Here is an 18,971-nt window from a genome sequence, read left to right on the forward strand (position 1 = left end):
AACTGAATGGGGAAACTGTGTTTTAAAAATACAAGTCACCACCACACACCCTTCCTCTCTGTTCTCCCTCTCTGCCAGCTGAGGAGCCTGAGATTCCTGCCAAGAACAACATGGCCTGACGTCACCCTCCAAATAAGGATATTCCACTTCACTTTTACTATCTGAGGGAGACAGAGAGAGACAAATAGGGAGGGATAGAGAGAGAGCGATAGGCCCCTCCTCCCCATTCATTCATACACACAGACAGGAGACGAGTAATATACTCTGCTAGCTAACTGTTTGTCAGCTCAGTGCACGTACAGTAGAGTGGTGTCTCGATTACCCTTCTCCTCACAGTCACAGAGCGGGCTCTCGCTCTCATTCATTCACAATCTCTCTCTCGCTCTGTTCCGCGCTGTCTCGCTCGCTCTCTCTCTCACTCCGTCTCCCAGCTTCTCTTACTCACCCTCTTTCTGTCAGATGTGGAGGGGAAACCACCTGCCACCAGGTAAAGGACAATGATATTCTCTAACCATCTAGTGTTCATAGCTGTGTTTTATTCCACATTGTTCATTTACTGGATTATTGCCTGGTTATTGCTGTGCGTGTGTGTGTGTGTGTGTGTGTGTGTGTGTGTGTGTGTGTGTGTGTGTGTGTGTGTGTGTGTGTGTGTGTGTGTGTGTGTGTGTGTGTGTGTGTGTGTGTGTGTGTGTGTGTGTGTAGGGATTCTATGATTGGTTTCCATGTGTGTTGTTTGTCCGTCCATGCTCCAGCACTCTGTCAAAGACAGAGTGTCCAGAGACCCCTGGGCCTCAAACATACACCTGCTCGTGCGCGCATGCAGGCGCACACACACACACAGCCCTGGGAATGTCAGCGTTGCGCGTGTGATGACCCCAGGGCTCTTACTTCCCTGTCTCTCTGACAGACTGCTGATGAAGCTACGGTTTCTGACTGTTCCTGGGATAATGTGTGTGTGTGTGTGTGTGTGTGTGTGTGTGTGTGTGTGTGTGTGTGTGTGTGTGTGTGTGTGTGTGTGTGTGTGAGATAAAACAGACATCATCTTGAAATAATACATTATGTCTGGGAGAGAGAAATGGAGGGAATATTTTGTGTTGTTATTGGAAAACATTTCTTGTTACATAAGTCACAACAAAGAGTATTTGTAAAACACTTGTTTGGTGACAAGAAATATAAAATTAAGAAATGTTCTTTGACAAGTTCATTTCATTTCGCAGAGTATTACAGTGCTGTTATTGCTGTTAATTATTTTGTAAAACATTAATGTCAAAATGTACTTTCAGATTTCGATATTCTGTTTTGTATTTACTATGGTGTCTTAGTTCTCCGTCGTTATCTCAAGAACTGAATCATATTCTCAGTTTCTCTTCTGGTGGGATACATGTCTGTAGAGCTGGGATTAATGCCAGGTATTGATTTTTGGATTTGTACCATTTTTTGTCCAAAGAGATACGCTTTGTGGGAGAGAGGCATCTCAGTTGGCTTTCTCGCTCTCTCTCTGCATCTCTCTCGCTCTCTCTCTCTCTTTCTCTCCATCCTTCTCCCTCTCTCTCTTTCTCTTCCTTTCCATCTTTCGTTCACTCTCTCTCCATCTCTCCCTCTCCCAGCGAGAATGCTGGGAGATATATTTAGCTCTCCTTCCCTCCATCTGCTGTGCGTGGTTTAGGGGCGTCGCCATAGCAACCACCGCTGGGTGCATATTGGTACGAGAGGAGGGAAATTTATTGGATTTATTTAAAAAAGCGTTTTCAACTCAAATAAATTCAGTTATGTGTCAAAAAATAATAATTGGGGGGATATTATTTGAAAATGTAGGAGACTAGGCAGTGATACTAACCCAGTTTACTCTCCATGGCAATGAGGATGAGATGCCATTTCTCGTGTTTGAACGAGATCTTAGAAAAGATATGGCTGTGTGTTATGGAGTTTAAGGACTGCGTGAGATATTAGACTGAATATCGGGTAGATCGGGATGCTTGCTGCTGCTTATAACAAGCATTTTTTTGAAAAGGACCTGCTTCTCTGAGCCCATGCAATAACTGTGAGACGGCAACACCTCCTGGCGACAAGCAAAATGTATACACACAATGAACACACTCCACTTGTTTGACAATTTGCACCACTCACACTTGTTCCAGATTTAACAGAAGAATGTCACCTCTTTCTCAAAGTCTAAATTCATCTCTTACTGTAGAAAGCTCTACTCTTTGATAGTCCTCACATAAACCATTTTGTAGTCTCTTAGTCCACCTGCAGTACAGTACCTGTCTGACCTACATTCCATCATTCACTGTTGAAATGCACTCTAGACGTTGTCCTGGACACAGATGTACATGCCAGATTAACACCTGACACACTGACAGTCCATACAGATGTACTGTCTTCTATTAATAAGGGCATTTGGAAACAGAATTAAAATGACTGGCCCCCAAAAAACTTTACAGTTAAACAAAATAATTATCACAGTAGCATACCGTCAGTAAAATGCTGCTATATAAGAGAGTTCTACAGTACTACTGTAAGAATGGCAACATGTCATCAGTTGTTTTATATTGACCAGCAGCTAGCACCTCCTGTGGTTTTGCCCTCTTCCGGAGGAGCTTGGCTGTAGGCCACAACCAGCTGATCAGTGCCTCTGTTCAAATACCATCCTAGCATACTCCCTAGTAAGATGCAATGTATTGGGAATGCATTCTAGGTAGTACGGTAGTGTGGATATTGGAACGTACCTAGTGTGTGGGATGAACGGGTTGTTGCTACAGTGCAGTAAGTTGGTGCAGAGAAAGTAGAGGGAGTTCAAAAAAATGCAATTCTCAAATAAAAAACAGAAAAGTGGTGTGTGCATATGTATTCACCCCTCTTACTATGAAGCCCCTAAATAAGATCTGGTGCAACCAGTTACCTTCAGAAGTCACATAATAGTTCAATAAAGTCCACCTGTGTGCAATCTAAGTTTCACATGATCTGTCACATGATCTCAGTATATATACACCTGTTCTGAAAGGCCCAAGAGTCTGCAACATCACTAAGCAAGGGGCACGACAAAGCAAGTGTCACCATGAAGACCAAGGAGCTCTCCAAACAGGGCAGGGACAAAGTTGTGGAGAAGTACAGATCAGGGTTGGGTTAAAAAAATAAACTTTGAACATCCCACGGAGCACCATGAAATTCATTATCAAAAAATGGAAGGATTATGGCACCACAACAAACCTGCCAAAAGAGGGCTGCCCACCAAAACTCACAGACCAGGCAAGGAGGGCATTAATCAGAGATTCAACAAAGAGACCTAAGATAACCCTGAAGGAGCTGCAAAGCTCCACAGCAGAGATTGGAGTATCTGTCCATATGACCACTTTAAGCCGTACACTCCACAGAGCTGGGCTTTATGGAAGAGTGGCCAGAAAAAAGCCATTGCTTAAAGAAATAAATAAGCAAACCAGTTTGATGTTCTCCAAAAGGCATGTGGCAGACTTCCCAAACACATGGAAGAAGGTACTCTGGTCTCATGAGACTAAAATGTAGCTTTTTGGCCATCAAGAAAAACGCTATGTCTGGTGCAAACCCAACACCTCTGCTCACCCCGAGAACCCTATCGAAGTTTTTCATCGGGAGGGACTGGGAAACGAGTCAGAATTGAAGGAATGATGAATGGCGCTGAAAACAGGGAAATTCTTGAGGGAAACCTGTTTCAGTCTTCCAGAGATTTGAGGCTGGGATGAAGGTTCATCTTCCAGCAGGACAATGGAGCGGCAGGGTAGCCTAGTGGTTAGAGCATTGGGCTAGTAACCGGAAGGTTGCAAGTTCAAATCCCCGAACTGATAAGGTACAAATCTGTCGTTCTGCCCCTGAACAGGCAGTTAACCCACTGTTCCTAGGCTGTCATTGAAAATAAGAATTTTTTCTTAACTGACTTGCCTCGTTAAATAAAGGTTAAAAAAAAATGACCCTAACCATACTGCTAAAGCAACTCTCGAGTGGATTAAGGGGAAACATTTAAATGTTTTGGAATGGCCTAGTCAAAGCCCAGACCTCAATCCAATTGAGAATCTGTGGTATGACTTAAAGATTGCTGTACACCAGCGGAACGCATCCAACTTGAAGGAGCTGTAGCAGTTTTGCCTTGAATAATGGGCAGAAATCCCAGTGGCTAGATGTGCCAAGCTTATAGAGACATACACCAAGAGACATGCAGCTGTAATTGCTACAAATGGTGGCTCTACAAAGTATTGACTTTGGGGAGGGTGAATAGCTATGCACGCTCAAGTTTTCTGTCTTTTTGTCTTATTTCTTGTTTGTTTCACATTAAAAAACATATTTTGCATCTTCAAAGTGGTTGGCATGTTGTGTAAATCAAATGATACAAACCCCCCAAAATATATTTTAATTCCAGGTTGTAAGGCAACAAAATAGGAAAATGCCAAGGGAATACTTTCGCAAGCCACTGTATATTATCCTCATGAGAAACAGAGATGATACAAAGCTAAGATGACGAAGATTGTTTGTATTTGGCTGCCTGGCGTTTAGAGATCTTTAACACCAGTTAGAGTTTTGGAGCCATTTCGTTTTGGAGCCATTAGGTGTATGAAAGTAAACATTTATTAAAGAACATATTATTTTCTGAAATTGATATTACTTCATGGGCTTTCAGTGAATTGCTATCATTAGAGAAGTATGCTTGTTTGACAGTGTAGAGTTAGAATAAGGAGAAATTGGAAATCAAATGTGTTATTGGAGATGAGTATTTGACAAAATGACTGTAGTCTATTTTTTTCACAGCTGAATGATGTAACCTACTTCCCAATTGGAAAGGTGTTGGTGTTATCTTATGGTGGTATCTATTTCCAGACTACACCATCAGGAAGTAAGTGTTGGTGTTATCTTATGGTGGTATCTATTTCCAGACTACACCATCAGGAAGTAAGTGTTGGTGTTATCTTATGGTGGTATCTATCTCCAGACTACACCATCAGGAAGTAAGTGTTGGTGTTATCTTATGGTGGTATCTATCTCCAGACTACACCATCAGGAAGTAAGTGTTGGTGTTATCTTATGGTGGTATCTATCTCCAGACTACACCATCAGGAATTAAGTGTTGGTGTTATCTTATGGTGGTATCTATCTCCAGACTACACCATCAGGAAGTAAGTGTTGGTGTTATCTTATGGTGGTATCTATCTCCAGACTACACCATCAGGAATTAAGTGTTGGTGTTATCTTATGGCGGTATCTATCTCCAGACTACACCATCAGGAAGTAAGTGTTGGTGTTATCTTATGGCGGTATCTATCTCCAGACTACACCATCAGGAAGTAAGTGTTGGTGTTATCTTATGGTGGTATCTATCTCCAGACTACACCATCAGGAAATAAGTGTTGGTGTTATCTTGCGGTTGTATCTATCTCCAGACTACACCATCAGGAAGTAAGTGTTGGTGTTATCTTGCGGTTGTATCTATCTCCAGACTACACCATCAGGAAGTAAGTGTTGGTGTTTTCTTGCGGTGGTATCTATCTCCAGACTACACCATCAGGAAGTAAGTGTTGGTGTTTTCTTGCGGTGGTATCTATCTCCAGACTACACCATCAGGAAGTAAGTGTTGGTGTTTTCTTGCGGTGGTATCTATCTTCAGACTACACCATCAGGAAGTAAGTGTTGGTGTTATCTTGCGGTGGTATCTATCTCCAGACTACAACATTTGCATTTGGCCTAATTATTTTTTAGCTCGACTTAGCAGGTGGGGTTGGGAGACTTTGGGGGAATCTGGATGAATACAACTATTGACTCTTCTGGCTGCAACAAAATCTTGGGTTGAGTTGAAAAATCTGTCATCTTGTCTTGGGAGTGTGATCCCTGAGAAACACGTAGTAGCTTATGTTTGAGCAATGTGCAATTCACACGGCTGATTGGGAACTATTCAAGGGGCTATTGGTACCAGAATCTGAAAATGACTTGGAGCGTTTTCTTCATAATAAATAGTCAGGTAAATTTGGTAACTAACACCTACATTTTAGGTGTACAGTTTTGCACTTTTGAACTAGACTTCTTTCTGCGTTGAATAACTTTCTCTATCATGCTAATGTTTGTTGTTATTGTTGACAAAGTGAAACTGGTCGCTATGAGAAATGTGCACCTTTAATATGACCAAAACCCAAGCTTGGTTTCCAACTTGATCATCCATCATCCATCTGGATGAAATAAGTGATTAAAACCTTGCTTTTTAACTGTTTGGTTCCCTCCCTTTGACAGTAATGTTTTTAGATCATAGTGGGCGGAGAGAGACTGTTTCTGCCATCTGTCTTCATGATGTCATTTCATTTGGTGTGTGTGCCCATGTGTGTGCACACTGTGTGTGTGAAAAAGAGAAAGAAGGAGAGATAGAGACTACCCCTCAGGCAGGTCTGTCTGTCTGTCTGACTGTCTGTCTGTCTGTCTGTCTGTCTGTCTGTCTGTCTGTCTGTCTGTCTGTCTGACTGTCTGTCTGTCTGTCTGTCTGTCTGTCTGTCTGTCTGTCTGTCTGTCTGTCTGTCTGTCTGTCTGTCTGACTGTCTGTCTGTCTGTCTGTCTGTCTGTCTGTCTGTCTGTCTGTCTCTCTGTCTGTCTGTCTGTCTGTCTGTCTGTCTGTCTGTCTGTCTGTCTGTCTGTCTCTCTGTCTGTCTGTCTGTCTGTCTGTCTGTCAGTCACCTAATCTTTTCTTTTTTCTTCTTTCAGGTCCTGTTGAGTGAGGACACAGACATCCAACAAAAAGTCCTGAAAACTGGATCTGAAGACCTGACACAAGGACGGGTTCAACCCAGTATCTGAATACCGGACAACAGGGACTATCTGTGGGGACTGGCTCAGAGACTCAGAGGGCAGAGTTGTTGACTCTGGGAGCCAACAGAGCTCCAAGATGGGAAGTTTCTTTGGCTCAGGATGGAAAAGGACTTCCTCATTACCGCATGACAATTCACAGTTGTTGCCCAGGATCCGTTGAATGAATGGCTTGACCCTAGTAAGTACTAAGTATGAGTACACACAGCCTTAACTCCAGTACAAGACAGACATAACTAAGGAACAAAATACTCATCATACATCAATCCCAGAGTCCGTTGAATGAACAGGCTAGACCTGCGTAGCCTGCCCCGGGCGGAGGGATCCCAGGTGTCTACCTGAGGTTTTTGTTCCGTTTTATGGAGGCGTTGCACAGCTGCAGCCACTTGCCGACTGGGGAGCAGTCCAGAGGTCATGACCAGCCTCAGCCAGAAGAGTCTGCTCTGCCTCTCGCAGACCCTGAGCCTCCCAAATCTCCCTCCTCCCAGAACAATCAACTGCAGACACAACAGACTCGCTCCAAACAAGGAGGCCCTCAACATCAACAACAACAACACCACAAACTGCCTAATAAGAGGGAGCGCAAGCGTCTCCGACATCAGAGGCAAAGTGTTGATTCAGACACCCCACTGTCGGAAGAGGGTAAGCATGCAAAGGCAGAGGCAACACAGACTAGAGTGTCACGGACACCGTCTGGGGGGACCCCGGCAACTCCCTCCTTATCAACCACCTCCACCCAGTCTACAGAGGCTCCTGCCACAGAGGAGAACCAGGAGGGCACCCTGAAGCAGAAACGGGAGCATAAGCCTGGAAAACCTGGGAAATATGTGTGTTCTTACTGCGGCCGTGCCTGTGCCAAGCCCAGCGTTCTGCAGAAACACATCCGATCCCACACTGGAGAGAGGCCCTACCCCTGTGCTCCCTGCGGATTTTCTTTCAAGACCAAGAGCAACCTCTACAAGCACCGGAAGTCCCATACCCACAGGGTGAAGGCCGGCCTCGCCTCTGGAGAGCCCAGTGCTTTAGAAGAACCAATGCCCGTGTCAGAAGATGAAACCAGACAACCATCGTCTGCTGCCTCCTCTAACTTGGAGAGACATGGCAGTGTTGCCAATGAGAAGATGCACGAAGACACAGAGAGGTCTAAAGAGCAGTCCAGTGGGATGGACAACTCCTACGCAGTCAAGAAGAGGCTGGCCATGCGTTTGAGCCGAGGGAAACGTGGCCCTCTAGGCTCGTCTGACTCGATCAGTTCCTCGTTGGGTATGGCAAGTATAGGGAGTAGAGGCAGCACAGAGTCTGGCTATTTCTCTCGCTCTGAGAGCACTGAGCAGTCGCAGGACATCCCACCCAATGCAACAAGTGCCAAAAGCTACGCAGAGATCATCATGGGGAAATATGGCCGTCTGGGCCACCTCCAGAGGATGTCCCGGCATCAGGACCAGCAGCCTTCTGGAAGCCAGGGACAGCAGGAGAAGAGCAGCCCGTTCACAGTGCCCAAGAAGCAGGTCATTGACCACATCACCAACCTCATCACCATCAACGAGGCTGTGGTGGACACAAGTAAGATAGACAGCGTTAAGCCCAGGAGGTTCTCTCTGCCTAGGAGAAGTAGCAATGAGTCTAGCTCTAAGGTTACTCTATCTCTGAAAGAGCCACAGGTCGTCCACCACAGCACCAAAAACCCTGGAGACCCAGGATTTAAGAGCAGTGGTTCCATCACTATGGGAGTTCCGTGTGAGAAGTTCCATCATCACCAGTCACTACACGTGGATTCAACGGCAGGCCTGTCACCCACTTCCATGGCTCCTCTTCTGAGAAGCCTCTCTATGCCCTCTGCTGCTAGTTCAACTGATGCCTCTTCTGACGTCTTCCCACGAAACTTCCGCCTTAGCCAATCTTTCGATGAACGGTCTGAAACACAGACTCGCCGCACCGGGATGCTACGACGCCAGCCTGCTATCGAACTACAACCCGGTGCTGAATTGACTAAAGAGGAACATAGTTTACACAGTAGCTCCAACACACTCTACAATCACAATATGTCCACCGTGCCTCCTGATCACAAGCAATGTCAACCAGAGCCGTACGAGTGTGAGACCTGTGGCGTTGGATGTAAGAACTGGGAAGGTTATAAGGCACACAAGAGAAGTCTTTGTATAGCACGACTTCCCCAAGAGAGTCTTGGTACAACAATATGCCAGCTGGACCGTTCACAGTTGATACACTATCCGATTAGCAAACCAGGGGCTTTGGCAATGCGCAAGAGAAGGAAAGAGGAGAGTTTTGAATCTGATGATCCATCCTCTCCTGTGTCTTTATCCATACCCACCTTCTCCACGTCGGTGCAAGGCAGAGACCGAAAAAGTGTAGCATGCAATAGAAACTCATGGCCATGGGTAGAGCAGGAGCGTGGAGACACATCAAAATGTTTCTCAGTGATTCAGCATACTAGTTCATTTGAGAAACAGGACCCTTTGCTTACAGACAGTCAAGGTAAAGAGGAGGCGCATTTTGGTTTTCTATCTCATGAGGATGTGTCTCAGAAACAACTGCAGGAACACTCGTCCAAACCAACACCTCGCAAACTGGTGCGCCAACACAATGTTCAAGTCCCGGAGATATTCATCACTGAGGATTCCAACACCAATGTTATTGAGTCTGTTCAGACACAGTCAGAAACGACATCCATAATGCCTAAACAGACTGAGAGGACAGACGAGTTCCAGTGGCCACAGAGGAGCCTCACTCTGTCTGGGGTCCCCATCGAGAAGCTGCCCCCGAAGAAGAAACGTATTCGTCTGGCTGAGGCCGCCCAGTCTTCAGGGGAGTCCATGTCCAGCTTTGACTCCATCTCCCTGCCTCGCAGCCCCAGCCAGGACAGCTGTGCATCCCACGCATCTAGCCGCTCTGCATCCTTCGAGGAGTCCACCAGACCTGGAGATATGGAGACCCTGGCTGGGACACCATTGAGGAGGTCTAGGGCCCCTAACATGTTGACCGTCCCAGGGCTGCATCTTCACAAAAGGGAGATGCGGCGGTCGGTCTCAGAGCAAGCACCTCACGACCCACAGCAGCAGTCTGTCCTGATGGCGATGTTGGAGATGCGGAGCAAGTCCTTTGACTACAGCAGTTTGTCCCCTGAGCGCTCCGCGGCCGGCTGGAGTGACAGACGCAAATGTCTCCTCATGAGACACACTGCGGTCAAGGACCCAGAGGAGGAGCAGCCTGCCAAACCTGCAGAACTACAGCGGAACCCCAGTTCCTCCATTTCTGCCAAACACACAGCACTAAAGGTGAACAATCCTTCTCACTGTAGCCCCAGTCCTGACCCTGTCAGTCCCAGCACTTCTTCCAAACTAAGCCCAGGTCCTCGACGCCTTAGTGCGACTGCTGGTTCCCCTCTGTCAGGAGAACCCACATCATGTAACCGTGTACAAACTCTTTGCCAAGAGCCCCCCTCACAATGGAAACTGGGTCAAAGTATTAATTTGACTGGACATTGCTCTGAAGTCCTACCCTCAAAGAACTCTGTAGAATCTCCTGACCGCCTCCAGAGGGTAGACCCATCACCTCTCTGTTCAGGGAAACCTCTAATTATCTCCCTCCGTCCTGTCCACACCTACATCCATCCTGCCCAACCCCAACCCCGTCCCGTCTACCCTCCCCACCCCCTCTCCACCCAGTGCCCATTAGGGATAGCTAGGGCCCACTACCTTCCAATGTCCACAGGCCTGAAGCTGGAGATACCAGTCCCAATTCACAGTCATGATGGACCTTCAGAGTTTGTAACACATCCTCCGTTGATCCTCCCTAACATCTCACGTAGCCCAGAGTTACTCCGGCCCTCTATATCACCAGCAGTAGCAGTAGTCCGGCTACAGGCAGACACCAACACCCTAGCCAGTGCCATATACACCACTCAGTCCCAAACCACAACATCTAGGTCCCAGGAACCTGTGTGTTCTGGGTTAAACAGTGGCAATAGAAATTCCCCAATGCCTGAACATAACAGCCACCTGGTCATGTCTCTGCCTGTAAGTAGCAAGATGTTGTCTGGGACTCTGCTACCAGTCAGCCAGTTGGCTCTGCCTCCAGGCAACCACTTGCCTTTGCCTCTGCCTTCAGGCAGCAAATTGTGGTCCGATGAGGGCTGTAGATCTCCGGGCTCAGGGAGCAACAAGCGATTGTTGTCCCCTTCAAACAGTGTCGATTTCAGCCCTGAGTCCAAACAGCAGCAGAAACGAGTGAAGGAGGAGGAAGAAGAGGCGAGTTGTGTAGGAAACGTAATCGTGGAAACATCCACAAAAGAAGAAAAGGTTGAGATTCCAACATGTTTACCGAGGGTGTGTACTCCAATAAGTCCAGAAAGACCTTCATATCCGACCCTCCAGTCCACCACCTCTCACAGCTGGTGTTATCTGAACTACGTCAAGCCAAACCCCTCCACCTCCACCTCGACTGACCACCAGCCCTCAGTGTACTCCTCTTGGTCTACCAGTGAGTATGACCCCAACCCTCCAGGCCTCTCCAGCAAGACAGCCCTGTCCCTGTTGGACTGCAAGCAGAGGGTCTGCCCCGCCATCTACACCATGTCTCCCATGTCATCCACCCCGGCAGAGACTCCACCAGAGCCCACCGGCATGAAGACGCCATGCCATTCTGAGGTAAAGAGACTTTACTGGAGGCCTCCTCATAGAATGGTCAATGTGAAATTTGCAGTACTGTATGTATTTATTTAGCCTTGTCCCATACTGTACTATGTGCTGTAGTTTTTTACTTTATTTTGTATATGACCCAATACACACAATACAGTTTGGCCTTATTTCTCATTTCAGGGCATGTAGGCCTATATTGTAGATTGTAATGCCACAGTATAATTTAGATAAGTGCTGAAACACATAAGTTATGATGAATCCCCCCCCCCCCCCATCCCTGTCTCCTTGGCCTGATCTTGCTGGAGCAGGGTTGGTGAATTTGCCCTGCATGTCTCTCTCGAGTGTAGGTACATGCCACTCTGCCCGGCGACAGCCACCATGTCAAGACAACAGAGCAAGAGCAGTCCGCAGAGGACAAGGAGCTAAAGAAAGAACGAGAGGAGGAGGACGAGAAGGAAGAGGAGGAAAAAGAAGAAGAGACCCAGTCAACCAGCAAATGTAGAGAACCTCCAACTCGAATCTGGATCTGTGAGGGAGGGTGAGTAGGCTAGGACTGATTACATTTTGCGTTTGAAATAACACTGGCTTTCCATTCTGGCTTTACATTCATAGAGACATGAGAAACGACACTCAGCCTTACAGGTTTTGCTCTATACGGTACAAGGCATGCTGCTGTAAGCTACACGTCATAGACAGTGAGGGTATTGGTTCTCTGTGTTGTGTATGGAGAGCTGTGAAATGTTGTCGTTCCCCTCTGCAGGACATGAGGGGCCAAGGGTTGTCTGTCTGACTACACCAACAGAGCCCGTCTGTTGAGTGGCCCTTGCCAGGAAATGACCAACAACTACCCAGCTTCCTCTACTGTACCCTGTGTAGAAGCTCAGTTACACCCAACACAGTCAATGGTTCTGGTCATTCAGCTGTAGAGGGAAATAGTGGCCAATTTCATTCCCGATTTCATTCCCATTTTAGATGGTGATTGATTGAATGAATGAGAACCTTGAGTCTTTTTACATGATTTCTCTGTGCATCTGGGTTTATGTGTATCTATTTGTAGACAGAGAACAAGAGGGGCACTATTTTCAGAGGAGAGAGTGGAAGGTGTTTGATACTAACTCTGCTTCTCTAGTGATGGGACTTATATAGGATGTGTCAGATAGGAGAGAGAGAGAGAGAGAGAGCCCTGAGAGCCCTGAGAGCCCTGAGAGCCCGAGAGCACTCTGATTCATCTGTCTTCATTTACAGTAATCCACACAGCTAGATTGAATCACACTGTTATGAAGCAGACATAACTGAAACTTCTGAGAACACTTGGTCTCCTCCATCATATCTGTGAATGTGCTACTGAGGTGCCATCTGTGTGTTCCTCTGCATCTCTCTGAGTACCGCTGGGAACCTGTTGTTGTTGTTGTCGTGACTCAGGTTCACAGCCTTCTTCTCATCAGTCACAACCCAGCTAGCACATAACGTTCTGAGAACCATATGTTTCTTTGAGCTTGGTGAGAGTGTGTTTGTCCAATCGTTATTTTGCATACAACCTTCCCATGACCTTCTGGGAATAGTGCAGAATAGTTGCTTGGCTTTGGAACATTCTCAGCAGATTTAAGGAACTTGACAAAAAAAATGTCTTTATTTTTCTTGGTATTTCATTAATTTAACAGAATGTTTCCTAAACATTCAAACATGGTTACATTCATTTTCAATCTTGGTTCTAGGAACGGTTTCCTACTGGTTTGACATTGGGAATGTTCTTAAATAGTTTGGAGAACGTTAAGAAACAATGTTCTTCTGTGGGAAACTACAAGTAAACTTTAGTAATGTTCAGAGAACATTCTAAGAGTTATTTAAACGTCTCAGAAAAGCTTCCCATTCCAAGGGCAAGTGCCCCGTCAGCATTGTCCTGTTTATCATTTTTTCAGATGTTAAATTAAAAGCCCTTAGAGTCGATTGACGCACCCGTGCATCACACCGTGATGTCATTTTTGAATATCTACCTGTGTGTTTATGCCAGAGACTTACAGTGGCTGCAGCTCAATCCCTCTTTCTGCCGATATAAAGTTTCTGCCTACTTCATAATATGGGGCTTTTAAAAGCTGTGTTTTTCTACAGTTGAGAGGATCCGGACAAGAAAATCGTCACCAAGTCGTCTGTAGAACCCAAACCGTTAGAGCTACAAACTACGGAGATGAAAGAGGAGACTCTCATGAACTTGACAGTGTCGTTTGTTTTGCTCTACGACATCCGCAAGCTTTACGGTAGTCATCTGACCTCTCTGATGCAGACATCCTAATTTCAAAGATGTCTTCTCACAAAAGCAACTGTCCGGACCGAACTGTTTGAACTCACTAATATATCAACAGGGGTTCTAAAATTCCAAATCAAATAGCGAAATGATCCATTTTATGACCATCCTAAAAAATAGCTTAGTAGATATTGCGATCTAAGGGCTTAGACCTACAGGGTCTTCAGTTTTAAGCCCACGTTTTATCATAATAAGTTATAAAAAAGATCTGTCAGCTCCATTTTGAGGAAGGGGCACACTGACTGGACCAGGCAAAGAGTACCCCCCACCCCTTCAAGATATGTCGCCTATTGATTCCTTCTTGATTAATAAATAAAACTGTAATACAGCCACCTAGCAATTTTATGAAGTTGGCTTTAACTAGTCAGCTAAATAGGTTCCCAATCTCCCAAACTCATAACTAGCTACCAAGCCATTTCAGGCTGTCAATCAAGTTAGAGTAGCTTGTCTAACTATCTTACACCTCAGCTCCACTATAAGCGTTGCGTTGCCATCAGCGCTGTGTCAATGAGACGTTCTACTTGCTACACCTTGTTTTGAAAACTGTGAGGAACAGAGGGGAAGCGTGTCTTTATTCTATTGTCCCCTACCTTACCATATTCATTATTTATGCGTTAGTACAATAGCTTTGGTCAAGTTTTTCACAAGTACTCATTCAATTGTTGCCTGTGCTTGTACTAAATGATCTTCTAATTACACAAGTTGCTTTGGTTTACATTGTGAACCTACTCAATGAGTTTCTGCTAGCTAGTAGCTTCTTCACACATCTTAGTACAATAACCAGCGGTGTATAGTCGAGGCCATATGCAACCAAAATAAACTGTATTTCTCATGATTTCAATTCACAAGATGGAATGAACGCATGCGTCAGCCTTCGAGAATTGAGCCTTCGAGAATTGAGCCATCGAGAATTGAGCCTTCGAGAATTGAGCCTTCGAGAATTGAGCCTTCGAGAATTGAGCCTTCGAGAATTGGATGCAGTATAGCAGCTTTTATTGATTTTATAGGAAGCATTTCTTCGATGGCTGACGGCAATGCCGGACACCCGATGGTTATTGTGTAGCAGGGCCATTAACTGGCATCCCTGCTAGCAAGAAAATACTAAAATTGTCAAGAGGTATGCTTAGATAACCTATACAGAAAAATAGACATTTGTGACCTAGAATAAGGCATAATGATTATGCCTCTAGATTGCAAGAAATGTCTGTACAATTACAATTAAAAATTACAATTAAAAACAATTAAAAATGTACAATTACGGAGCCGTCCACCATCCTCCCCTCCATCCTCATGTACTTCACGCCCCCTTTTAAATAATGGGTGCATGACGCCCCTGCTCAGTACGTTAAGAAAACCTTTAAAAACCACAAGAAAACTTTTGTAACATTCAGAGAATGTTCTATTAATGTTATTTAAAAATGTATACGCTCTCTAGCCTCTAACTTGGTACGTGTGTTCAGGTGTGTTGGCCGCGCCCACTAATTGGCCACACATTCAGGAAGTTATTCAAAAAACTCAAAATAAACTATAATTTCCATTCTCAGAGCGTTAATAAAAACTCCTAGGAAATCTTTCAAGGAAACAGAGTAAAACATTATAAGAATAGGCTAAATGTCCACTTCTGTTCTCAGAACTTTTAAAAATGGTTCAGTTTTACCGGTCAGGAAATGTATTGCTTTGTTCCCACAACCAATGTGAAACCAAAAACAAACATTCCCACAACTTCCAATAAGCCCAATGTGCTACCTGGGAATGACTCATCTCTCTTCCCTGCTGTGCTGTGTAGAGCTCTGAGTCCGCCAATTCCATCTGTTCGGGCCGTTGTGTGTGTGCTGGATGATAAGACAAAGCAGTGAACAAGAGGAAGTCAAACAATGACCTTTCAGTATGGCTACATTTCGGGGGAGTGAAGGCTGAGTGAGGGAAGATTTAGTGTAGGCTGTCTCTCTGAAGATAAAGTTAGGGGCAGGATCTGTGAATGGCTGTCAGAGTAAGCTATGAATTGCGTGGGTTGGTGGCCATCAATATGCCTACATGCTGTATATCAGTTCGGCATGTGGGATTTTTTGTCAGTGGGCATGTACACACACATGCATCCACACACACACACGCTTACACACACATTTGAAATACTTTATTTGAATCACATTACATCATAAAAGATTCAAACATAATTCAAACAGATGCCCATAACAGCTGAAACAGAGCGGTACCTTCTCCACACAGCTCGGCGGTCCATAACAGCTGAAACAGAGCGGTACCTTCTCCTCCACACAGCTAGACGGTCCATAACAGCTGAAATAGAGCGGTACCGTCTCCACACAGCTAGGCGGTCCATAACAGCTGAAACAGAGCGGTACCTTCTCCACACAGCTAGGCGGTCCATAACAGCTGAAACAGAGTGGTACGTTCTCCTCCACACAGCTAGACGGTCCATAACAGCTGAAACAGAGCGGTACCGTCTCCACACAGCTAGGCGGTCCATAACAGCTGAAACAGAGCGGTACCTTCTCCACACAGCTAGGCGGTCCATAACAGCTGAAACAGAGTGGTACGTTCTCCTCCACACAGCTAGGCAGTCCATAACAGCTGAAACAGACTGGTACCTTCTCCTCCACACAGCTAGGCGGTCCATAACAGCTGAAACAGAGTGGTACCTTCTCCTCCACACAACTAGGAGGTCCATAACAGCTGAAACAGAGTGGTACGTTCTCCTCCACACAGCTAGGCAGTCCATAACAGCTGAAACAGAGCGGTACCTTCTCCTCCACACAGCTAGGCGGTCCATAACAGCTGAAACAGAGTGGTACCTTCTCCTCCACACAACTAGGCGGTCCATAACAGCTGAAACAGAGTGGTACCGTCTCCACACAGCTCGGCGGTCCATAACAGCTGAAACAGAGCGGTACCTTCTCCACACAGTTAGGAGGTCCATAACAGCTGGAACAGAGTGGTACCTTCTCCTCCACACAACTAGGAGGTCCATAACAGCTGAAACAGAGTGGTACGTTCTCCTCCACACAGCTAGGCGGTCCATAACAGCTGAAACAGAGCGGTACTTTCTCCTCCACACAGCCAGGCGGTCCATAACAGCTGAAACAGAGTGGTACCTTCTCCACACAGCTAGGCGGTCCATAACAGCTGAAACAGAGAGGTACCTTCTCCTCCACACAGCTTGGCGGTCCATAACAGCTGAAACAGAGTGGTACCTTCTCCACACAGCTAGGCGGTCCATAACAGCTGAAACAGAGTGGTACCTTCTCCACACAGCTTGGCGGTCCATAACAGCTGAAACAGAGTGGTACCTTCTTCACACAGCCAGTGGTGGAAAAAGTATCCAATTGTCATGCTTGAGTAAAAGTAAAGATGCATTAAAGACAACAAACTTTCGTGGGATATGGTTTCTGCAGTTTATTCGGACGGAGCTCCAGTCATGCTGGGAAGAAAGTCTGGTTTTGGTGCGCTAGTGAAAGCCGATGCACCACACATCATTGTTACACATTGTATTCTGCACAGGCATGCATTGGCAACAAAAACCTTGCCTCCAAAACTGGCAGAAGTATTAAAAATTGTAGTGGAATGCGTGAACTATGTGCGAACTAGTGCTCTGAGGCACCGCATCTTCAGTGAGCTGTGTAAAGAAATGGGCTCTGAATTCGAGGTACTTCTGTACCATTCTGACGTTCGGTGGTTATCCCGGGGACAGGTGCTGAATCGTGGTTTTGCCGTGCGTGTGGAATTAGCCCTGTTTTTGCAAGAGCACCAACATTGTCATGCAGCAGATTGCTTCAAAAATTCTGAGTTCATTCTCATTTTAGCGTACATGGCCGATATCTTCGCAGATCTGAATCATCTCAATCAAAAGATGCAGGGCGGTGGAGTCAACATCATCGAAGCGGAGGAAAACCTGAAGCTACCGTTATGGAAACGACAAACAGAGAACGATAACTTCGCAAACTTTCCCCTGCTGGACGACTGTGTAAGTAAGATCGAAGATGTATCTGGAATCGGAGACATTTCTGTACCCGCAGAACTGAAGCAAGCAATTGCCACACACTTAGATGAGCTTAGATGAGCTTGCAAAGTCTCTCGATGGATACTTCCCTACAAGAGAGTCATATCCAGCATGGGTGAGACAGCCGTTCACATTTAGTGTTGAGACAACAGATGAATTCAATGATGAATAACTCAAATCAGTGAAATTTAGCAGTTCTGCAGCACTCTTCAGAACAACAACGCTTTCGACGTTTTGGTGTCAACAAATGGTAACGTACCCTGTTATTGCTAAGAAAGCTCTGGAGATTTTTATACCGTTTGTTACAACATATCTTTGCGAGCATTCGTTTTTGAGGATGCTGGATATAAAAACGAAGAAAAGGAACAGACTTTGTTGCGAAAAGGACATGAGTGGGGCACTTGCCAAGGTGAAGCCGCACATTTCTGAACTGGTCTCTGAAAGACAACAGCAGAAGTCACACTGATTTGCAGTAAATATCCATTATTATGTTTTTGTGTGAAAATCGTGTTTTGATGATTTTGTTCTTTGAACACAGATATGTTGATACATGGTTCATTTTGTGCACCAGTAAAATATATACCTATGTTTTGAATTTGAAAATATCATATTTTATTTTTCCAATTAAGAAGGGTTCTGTGAATGCGCATATGAAACTGGTGGGGTTCAATACCTCCAACAAGGTTAAGAACCACTGGGCTAGGTAGTGCTCTGTTTCAGCCGTTATGGGCAGGCTAGCTGTGTGCAGTGGCATAAAGTACTTAAGTAAAACTACTTTAAAGTACTACTTATGTAGTTTTTTTGGGATATATGTACTTTACTTTACTATACAAATGTTTTGACTACTTTTACTTCACTACATTCCTAAAAAAAATTTTTTTTTTTTACCCCATACATTTTCCCTGGCACCCAAAAATAGTTGTTACATTTTGAATGCTTAGCAGGACAGGAAAATGGTCCAATTCACACCTATCAAGAGAACATCCCTCGTCATCCCTACTGCCTCTGATCATGAGGACTCACTAAACATACATGCTTCGTTTGTAAATTATGAGTGTTGGAGTGTGCCCCTGGCTATCCTGGTTTGCTTAAATAAGGTCTTTGAAATTATTTATGCTTTTCCTTTTTTATGCTTAAGTATATTTTGGCAATTACATTTACTTTTGATACTTAAACATATTTAAAA

At 45.2% G+C, this 18,971-nt stretch overlaps 1 protein-coding gene across 2 annotated transcripts in view; it reads left to right on the top strand.

The window, feature by feature from the left end:
* Window positions 1-247: 247 nt before the first annotated feature.
* Window positions 248-18,971, top strand: part of hivep3a (HIVEP zinc finger 3a) — a 28,782-nt gene continuing 10,058 nt past the window's right edge. For both annotated transcript variants that reach the window (XM_064983436.1, XM_064983437.1), the window contains exons 1-3: window positions 248-487; window positions 6,709-11,477; window positions 11,816-12,006. In XM_064983436.1, the coding sequence (XP_064839508.1) occupies window positions 7,170-11,477; window positions 11,816-12,006 (4,499 nt within the window). In that variant the 5' untranslated portion in view covers window positions 248-487; window positions 6,709-7,169. The remainder of the gene's footprint in view (window positions 488-6,708; window positions 11,478-11,815; window positions 12,007-18,971) is intronic.

Source organism: Oncorhynchus masou, chromosome 13, assembly GCF_036934945.1.
Source record: "Oncorhynchus masou masou isolate Uvic2021 chromosome 13, UVic_Omas_1.1, whole genome shotgun sequence".
Taxonomy (NCBI): Eukaryota; Metazoa; Chordata; class Actinopteri; order Salmoniformes; family Salmonidae; genus Oncorhynchus; species Oncorhynchus masou.